General features: G+C 46.4%; 2 protein-coding genes across 2 annotated transcripts; both read left to right on the forward strand.

The window, feature by feature from the left end:
* Positions 1-666: 666 nt before the first annotated feature.
* Positions 667-4,282, forward strand: LAJ45_04251 (uncharacterized protein; the record flags this gene model as incomplete). Its single annotated transcript, XM_046113831.1, has 12 exons — positions 667-702; positions 780-825; positions 883-913; positions 982-1,021; positions 1,100-1,529; positions 1,600-1,726; positions 1,827-1,868; positions 1,919-2,009; positions 2,082-2,127; positions 2,187-4,003; positions 4,065-4,210; positions 4,270-4,282. 12 exons carry the CDS (start codon positions 667-669, stop codon positions 4,280-4,282), a joined length of 2,865 nt encoding a protein of 954 aa, XP_045972933.1.
* An 804-nt stretch (positions 4,283-5,086) lies between these two features.
* LAJ45_04252 (uncharacterized protein) lies at positions 5,087-7,496 on the forward strand (the record flags this gene model as incomplete). Its single annotated transcript, XM_046113832.1, has 4 exons — positions 5,087-5,131; positions 5,204-5,371; positions 5,439-5,877; positions 5,935-7,496. The coding sequence occupies 4 exons, from the start codon at positions 5,087-5,089 to the stop codon at positions 7,494-7,496; spliced, it is 2,214 nt and encodes a 737-aa protein (XP_045972934.1).
* Between the last annotated feature and the right edge of the window lie 1,202 nt (positions 7,497-8,698).

Consider the following 8,698-nt stretch of genomic DNA (forward strand, 5'->3'; position numbering starts at 1 on the left):
GGGGAGGGGGAGGGGAAGAAGCGAACGATTCTTTCTATGAATGAGAGAAAACTAAGAGCTGCAGTTGGGCTATTGATACCTAACACTGGTGATAGTAACAACTGTGGGGGCTGTAGTTGTGGCTGGAGGGATGGGTTTGATTGTAAGTAGGTGGGTTGTTGATGGAGGGAAGAGAAAGAGAAAGAGGTGGTTGGTGGAAAGGGAACGAGACGGATGATGGTTACTCGAAGCAGGCGAAAAGAAGTTCGGCAGGGGTATGCCCTTTGCACGAGCTCACCAGCCACAGAACTGACACCACTTCCTTCAAATAGCCACACCAGACCCACAAGGCAGAAGGGAACAACTGATTGGCATTTTGAAACCTCGGTGCTCACGAGGTTTTTTACTCTTGGTCTTGCAATTAAATCCGATTACTATATCAATCAACCCTAACCCATATTTATAAGCCAAGATTAACTCGGGAATTCCTTTCCGTTCCGTAGAGGCCAAGTTCCAACGGATGGCCGCGGTCGGTGACGGTAGAATGCACTTGTCCCCAGGGGGCTCTTAAACTCTGTTTCTTCTTCTTGTGCTCTTACTCTCGTTGCTGATCGTGCACGTCGCCCGACTGAGGAGCTCTTTCTTTACTATTTTGATTGTTACCCACCACTCGACAGGAGTTTAACAATGCCCAAAGACAAAGACGGGGTGGTTATTGCTTCTGTAAGTGCGCCTGTGCACTGCGATTGCGTATGTGCTTTGCTGTGCGCTCGGGGATACTGACCACACGGATTCTATAGCTGTCAGGGAAATGGGTATCATGGGCTCATACTACTGTCGCGTACTGTTCGTCGCCATTTCTATCTTCATATAATAAGGTCAAATGCTGATAGATTATTCCAGGTGCTTTCTTTAGCGCGTTGATCGTAGGAATGTAAGTGGGCTGTCGACATGTCAAAGATAATAATGATTACAACACACGGGAGGCTGAGAATTGCGTAGGTGGCTGCATTTCCACAAAATCGTCCAAAACGAGCACTATGTGAGTTAAAGCAATGATATATTACTTCCAGAGGACTGCAAGTATAGCAAGCCAACTAACTAACCCACGTGATTGCAGGGTTATCCAGATGAATGGTTCCCTTCGGTATCTGCCACAATTGGCGACCGTTATCCTGAGCGCTCTATCTTCCAATTATTTATTGCAGTCACTTCTGGTCCTCGCTTTGCTCTAGTATTTCTGTGGTACATTCTTACCGCGCGACCTGGCCGCTTTGCACCGAAGTTTGTCGGTTGCGTTGGTCTAATGCGTACATTCTTGTGTGGTGGTTGGGTCTATATCACCTCTACGGACGACCATGATTGGCATGACATTTTCATGATCTCGTATCTTGTGTTCACCCTTCCATGGACAATCGGATGCCTTATGCTGTCCCCCATGAACCAACAAGCTATCAAGTACAGGAAAATGCTAGCAGGGCTTTTCTTTGGAACACTCGTTCCATTGATCTATTTCTTTATTCAACATAAAGTCCATAAAGTAGCTGGAGGTAAGCTTTTATTATAAAAATATATACATGACGGTATCTGAGATGGACATTGGAACTGATTGAAGTGCAGCTTATACTAAATACGCTTTCTTTGAGTGGTCCTTGATCCTGTTCGATGTTGGGTTTGATGCAGTCACGGCCCTAGACTTTACAGGACTTGAATTACAGGTTGTTGATACAAGGAGGAATGGCAAAGGGTACGTTGGCTGGCTCCCAGTGTAGATAATTTATAGATTTATTGCGATCCAATGATATCCAAAAAAACGCAACTGGTTCTAAATCTCGTTTTTGTTATAGAAACGGCGCTATGCTGTCAGATACCCTGTTGGAAAAGGCGAAGTATGATCCCTGTCCATGTGTTACATCAACTATAATCTCACGACATGAAGGGACGATAGGATGCGAATTCCGCAGCAGTTGTTAGGAGAGAATTTTTCATGGGATCATATGATTGATATTGCCGCAGATATTTATAGTGGCGTAAGTCATTCTTATTGGTTGCTGGTTCTAGGAAAAAGAAAAAAAAATAAAACTGACATATGCGGGTGATAGTTCATGTTTTGGTCAATCCTAACCTCGCTCGGTGTAACCATATGGTGTAAGTGAATGGCAATTCTATTCAAGAGAACACAAAAATATCCTAACATACTCATACAGTCTTTCCGCTATGGCACATGGGAATTTCCGGTTACGAAGTCCTGGTATTGACTACGGCTTCTCCACTTTTACTTGGCTTTCGTCCCATCCGTCAAGCAGCAGTGAACAATCCCCGTGCTGCATATTTGCTTTCGCTCTCAGGACTTCTTGCTTTTGCAGTTACGATGCCTGAGGTACGTCTGTTTGCTGTTGCCGCAGGTGTTGTCTTCACTTGCCTTGCCTGGACCGGCAGTTTTTACGCTGAAAGGTCAAACCCTGCCAGGCTCGAGGCAAAAATCACTGCCTTTTCTCTCGGGTTGATCGCGTCCAGCATCGCAAAATTTGCTAACCATAGCAACAACCCTATCTGGCCCATTATGAACGCAGAGAATGGTGGATGGAACAAAACTGGTCTTATTCTAGCCATCTTGGCAATCCTTCGCTCGACGCGAAGGACTTCCTCTACGTATGGAGAACTTCCATTACCAGCACCAGGAGCGAAGAACGAATCTTCGATTTTTGCAATCATTGGGCTGGGAGGCTTGCTTTTTGGTCTTCATTCACTACTCTCTGATTCTAGTACCATGATCCTATGGGTTTGGGATGGATATCCAGTTAAAGGACCTCTTGCGGTCCCGCATGGGGCGTGGACTATTCTGGCCATGGGCGTGGGATTCCTGATTGGGTTGTACAGAAGCGATCTGACGCAGACCTGGACTCTTTATGGTGTTGCATGCACTTCCGCAGCAATTTTCTATGGAAATCCTGGGTGGTTTGGATACTATGGAGCCCTTGTTCTGGCCACATATCTTATGGCGCTCATTCCCACATTTATTCAATCAGCGGCCAGACACAGCCCTGGAAAGACTTTCGGTTCTGCGTTTATGTGCTACAATATTATTGTCCTGGCGCACGTTTGGGTCGTCGCTTATGCATTCGTTCCCGGCGGCCCGTTGCTCCGTGAGAGGACAGACTTGGTCATGGCTGGAATGATGCTTATGATCGGTGCCGGCGTATTTGCAACCACGAGCTACCGCTCAAAGGTTTCCAAATCAAAGGTGCATGAATCTCCTGTGAGGAGCCGTTTCAAAACCTACTCAGTCTACTCTTTAATTGTGCTGGAGTTGTTTTCTGCATCTGTTGCCTACATTCGTTTCCCATCGTTCAACTACGAACCGTACAACAAAGATGCAAAGGTTGTCACTGCCGGAATCTGGACCGTGCACTTTGCATTGGATAATGATATGTGGAGTAGTGAGAGACGTATGAGGGATGTTATCAAGGAGTTGGAAGTTGATGTTATTGGACTGCTCGAGTCGGATCTTCAACGTATCATCATGGGTAACCGCGACATGACTCAGTTCCTCGCTGAGGATCTGGGAATGTACGCGGATTTTGGGCCTGGACCGAATAAGCACACATGGGGTGCTGCATTGTTATCTAAGTTTCCTATCGTCAACTCAACACACCACCTTCTTCCTTCGCCGGTGGGAGAGCTTGCACCCGCCATTTTGGCAACACTGGATATGTACGGCGAAATGGTCGATGTCCTAGTTTTCCACAGCGGACAGGAGGAAGATGTTGAAGACAGAAGACTTCAGTCTGAGGGCATCGCAAAGTTAATGGGAGATAGTCCGAGACCACTCATTCTGTTGAGTTACCTCGTGACGGAGCCTAAACAGGGGAACTATAATACCTACGTTAGCGAGCAGAGCAGGATGAGAGATATTGATCCTAGTGACTGGGATCGATGGTGTGAATATATCCTTTATAGAGGTCTAAGAAGGATTGGGTATGCAAGGGTATCTCGAAGTACTATCACAGATACCGAGATCCAGGTATGCCTCTGTCCTCAAGCTTATTTTACCAATATTACAGAGCTAACAACAATCTCTTTAGTTGGGTAAATTTATTGTTGGCATGTCCGAGGGTGGTGACACGATTGTCCCTGAGTCGGATATTCAGCCACAGTTCAGATTCCCAGCCATGTTTAAGGGCGAGGGTGTCCGAGGTCATGCTTATCATGTGTTGGATGACGAGCCACGGTAAGTGCTTGTTGACTCTTCTAAACCTCGAAATCCCGGAAGCTAACACCATCGAAAAGGTACTACATGTAATATATAATCGTTGCTATCGTGCATCTTGCTTTTTTACGTTTCGTGTGCGTTATATACCACTCGCGGAGCATCGTTTTATCTTCATTCACATACTTTGCCAACATTTCTTTCCTTATTGTCTAGTTTGCGTGAGAAGAGAGGAAGGGCTACACTAGTAAGCCCATATATCTGGATGAAGGATGGCATCATACGACGTTGATAATGGGACCCGGGGGAATTAGGTCATGTAATTACGCAAAATGTTTACGCATAGCTAGAGGTCTTTAACATGTACTAGCATGTGAGAGAAGGATAGGGCCTGGGGAATTTGTATGGGTTTGAAAGTTTGGTACATATGAATAAATACTCAACCTTCACTTTTCTATAATGAATCAGCGCAGCCCAACCATTAGGAGTGCATGTAGTCATAGATAATCACTCGAGGACTCTGGATGTCGACTGGATTCTATTGGTTCGGTAGACCAGTCTGTCCCTGAGCGACTGTTCCCGCTACCTTACCCGCTATCCTGAGGATGCAACAGTTACTACCCACCAAATTTTGGGTGACGCCGCGCCCGCTGATGGGCAGACTGGTCTAATAAAATTCGAGACCTCCATTTTCAATTATTGAGCCCTAACCCTAAGTCATCTACATATCACGTGCCATTGCCGTTTCAGAGCCGCAAAAAGTGGGATGAAAAAAAAAGAGCCGAATGGCAACAACACCACACGACATATACTGGATCCCAACCCCACAATTTCACCAAAAATACGCCTCTCGTGCGCCGAGCAAGATACCGAGCCTTTTCTGATAACAATCTCCCAATGTTCAGAAATGGCTTCAATGCCACCCGTCGCTCTCTTCTTACGGTAGCGCACCCCCGGCCTCATACAGTACATAAAGAACTCCCAAGCAGTAACTTTGTATGCATATCTTGCCAGTTTCGGACAGCACACTCTGCATCGAAGCACTCCTCTGGGAGGCCGGTGAAGAAGGGGCGAGGGACCAAGTCGAACACCTTTTTGGGCGCTATCAAGAGGCTTGAGGCACACGTTCAGCACATTGAAAAGACCTACGCGGATCGGGTTAAGCAGTACGATGCTCAGCAGGTTCGTTGCTAGCTCTCTTGTCGGGCGCCTCCGTTCTGCAATTGAGGTACTGACTATTCGTGTGTAGGAGTTACCAGATGTTAAGGTTACCGATGATCTTACGGACCGTGCCTACCGAGCCCTTATGGCACCTCCCCAGGTTGCAGCAAACTTCCTTCCGGAGCCTGAAACGCCGTTGGACCACCTTCCAGCACCCGCACTAGCACGAATTGATGTTACAACAAGGTTGATGGTGATGCAAGGGAGACAGGAGCTGAATTGGGACACAATGCTGGCAGAGATTGAGTTAAATGGGGGCCTGGAAAATATGAATACCTCGGAAGTGAATAAAATGGTTTCGTTGGTTAATGTTGACCAGAGGGCGGCACTGTCATCAAAGTTATTGGGAATGATGGAGAGCTCTGATGTGCAGCCTAATACCTTGACTTTTGATCTCATGATGTTGGCGCATGCAGCGGTAGGGAATCCAACAGAGGTTAAGACACTATTTGAAGATATGAAAAAGCGTAAGAACCCTTATGTCGACACGTACCACCCAAATAGTTGCTGACATTTCGGAATAGGAGGCCTCACCCCAACCGTGTACTCGTATGGCCATCTTCTAAAAGCCCACTCCCAACAATCTGATGTTCAAGCAGCAACCAACGCAATTCAAGAAATGCATGCTCTCGGAATTATACCTAATCTCGTTGTCTATACCACCTTAATCCAAACTTGTATAAACCGAAACCAGCTCGAAACAGCCTGGCAAATCTTTAATCTTATAAAGCTCAAATCAGCCTCCACCGCGCCGGATGCAGAGACCTATACCCTCATGATACACGCCTGCGCTATCAACGGTGAAGTCGAGCGCGCGTTGGATTTATATACTGATATGACAACCCGAAGAGGGCTAGAACCAACGCATGAGACGTACCATGCACTGATACATGCATGTGCATTGAGGAAGGACTATTTCACTCAAGCTTGGAGGTTTGCGACAGAGATGCAGGCCCGAGGGCTAAAGGTAAACCGGCTTTACCTGAACACATTACTGCAGGCGTGCGGGCGGACAGGAGAACTCACTAGAGCGAGGCTTCTTGTCCGACATATGATGAGATCTGCACGTACGGGTGAAGATCTGGTTCCAGACGAAATCTCATTCCAAAATCTACTTCGTGCATACGCAATGTACAAAGCGCCGGGTGAGAGCAAAAACCGTGGTGTGAAGGGTATTCTTGTTGGGGGAAGAGCCACTGCCGAAAAGGACACTGAGAAAAAGGAGGAGGAAGCTACATTTATTGTGACAGGGTCTGGAAGATTGGAGAAAAGGCAGGAAGGACAGTACGAAGAAAAGGTACCGTTCTTAGAAAAGAGTGTACTTTTAACCCATAAGGAAGTCATGTCAGAGGTTCGGCAGGTGTTCAGTTGGATTAGAGAGAACAGACCTGAGTTTGTCAGCTCTCAGCTGCTCAATGCCTACCTTGAAGCTTGCCAAAACATTGGCAGTCGCCCTGGCTTCAGGGAGGTAAAGAAGTGTTATTCACGCTACTTTTCCAACGAGTCCGGCATGGCAGAAGAGGAATCGTCGGCGCATTCTGGAAAGGCTCCGGTAGAGAATGAAGAAACTATCAGCGACGAAACTGCTGAAGAAGACGAAGAGGACGAAGAGCCACAACCCCCACGCCCACCACCCCAACCTCCACGGAACGGTTACCAATCCACATACAAGTACGGAAACCCACCACCACCCCCACCACCATCTCCTCCTCGATATTCTCTCCCTCCCCGTAATATCTACACCTTCTCCACTACTTTACAGGCGGCCTACAAAGACCGTGATTTAGCATTTGCTCGTCGGGTCATGGCCGACCGGGAGCGATACAAACGAACAATATCCTACCAAAGCGTATTCCCGGAGGAACAACGCAAGCACGACTTCCACGTTGAATGCATAATGATTGATATCCTGGCCGCCTGTGAATACCTAGGCGAGGCGGTCGAAAGACTCGAAGAGAACCTAGAGCGGTTTGAGTGGAAGGAGGAACATCTGAAGACGCTGTACACACGGGCTGTGCAGCTAGAGGATTGGGGCACTGTGCGGTTGTGCAATAAGATTTCTGGCAAGGAAGATGATCGATTCTAGTTGAGCGGTGTATTTTTATGATGATGTATCTGCAGGTTTTTCTTATTTTAGAACTCCGCTTTGGGGGATGGTGGCGTGTATGGGTATGCTGGTGTATATATGGGGTTTGTACTTTTTAGATGTACTTGTTGGAACATAGAACAAAAGATATAAATATGAAGCAAAGGGTAGTCTCTAAACGAGTTCGAATATTATTCATTTCTCAAGGTTCCCAAGTATCGATGTATATTATCGACCAGCTAAAGATAAATAAAACCTTTGCTGTAGGAGTTACCAGATCATTTGTATCTGAGAGGTTTGCGAATTAAACATTACCTCCCTTATACTAGCTACATGTACCTACATGTAGTTTGTCGCAACATTGTATCGCCACTTGGTTGTGGCCACCTACTCAACTACAAGACACGTATATCGCAGGGCTACGAATCATGTTGGAGTCAACAGTCACTTCCCCCCTCCTCCCCACCCGTACCCGAAGGATCTGCGGAGCATCATAAATGAACTCTCAATTAATCAGTCAATCCGCGGAGAATCCCACCTATATACCGAGATCCGAGTGATTTTCTATGATTCACATTTGGTCTGTCCCCAGGTCCCATTTACAACAATACATCAAGTCCACGACCGCCACAAAAACCATATATTTACATCATTCCCTCTCTATAATTCTGAAATTTCTAGCGATGATATCAATCATTCCTTCCCCGGTGAATTTTGTGTTGCCCGCAGCAGCAGGCCCTCTCAATTACAACCAATCCAATTTATCATCGCCCCCACCCCTCAGTCCCAGCGTTACACGATTCTCAAGCGCTTTGCTGAAAGTGATCACGCGTTCAAGCCTGTGACTCTAGACTCTCTAGCAACATACGAAGAGGAGCTTGGTAGGGAAAAGGCTTCTGCATACATACAAAGGATCGCAGATCGAGGTTTGTCCAACTAACAGTATGTAGTTCTCTAGACAACCACCCTTTGGTCCCGTATCGGTATAATAGCAACCTTAGTAACAGCTGTATCCACGCTACTGCAATATAAAATTATCTATGTGGTTAATGAATTAAACCAAAAAAAAAAATCCCCATATGGCCTGGGCTCAGAAAGCCGAGTGATCTTTCATGACGGCAAAGGAAATGACCGAAACGACCAGAAAATATTCCATAGGAACAAGGAAAATAGAAAATATCTCTCTTTTAAGCGGGAAATGT

This window comes from Morchella importuna, assembly GCF_003444635.1.
Source record: "Morchella importuna strain M04M26 chromosome Unknown Morimp01GS010, whole genome shotgun sequence".
Taxonomy (NCBI): domain Eukaryota; kingdom Fungi; phylum Ascomycota; class Pezizomycetes; order Pezizales; family Morchellaceae; genus Morchella; species Morchella importuna.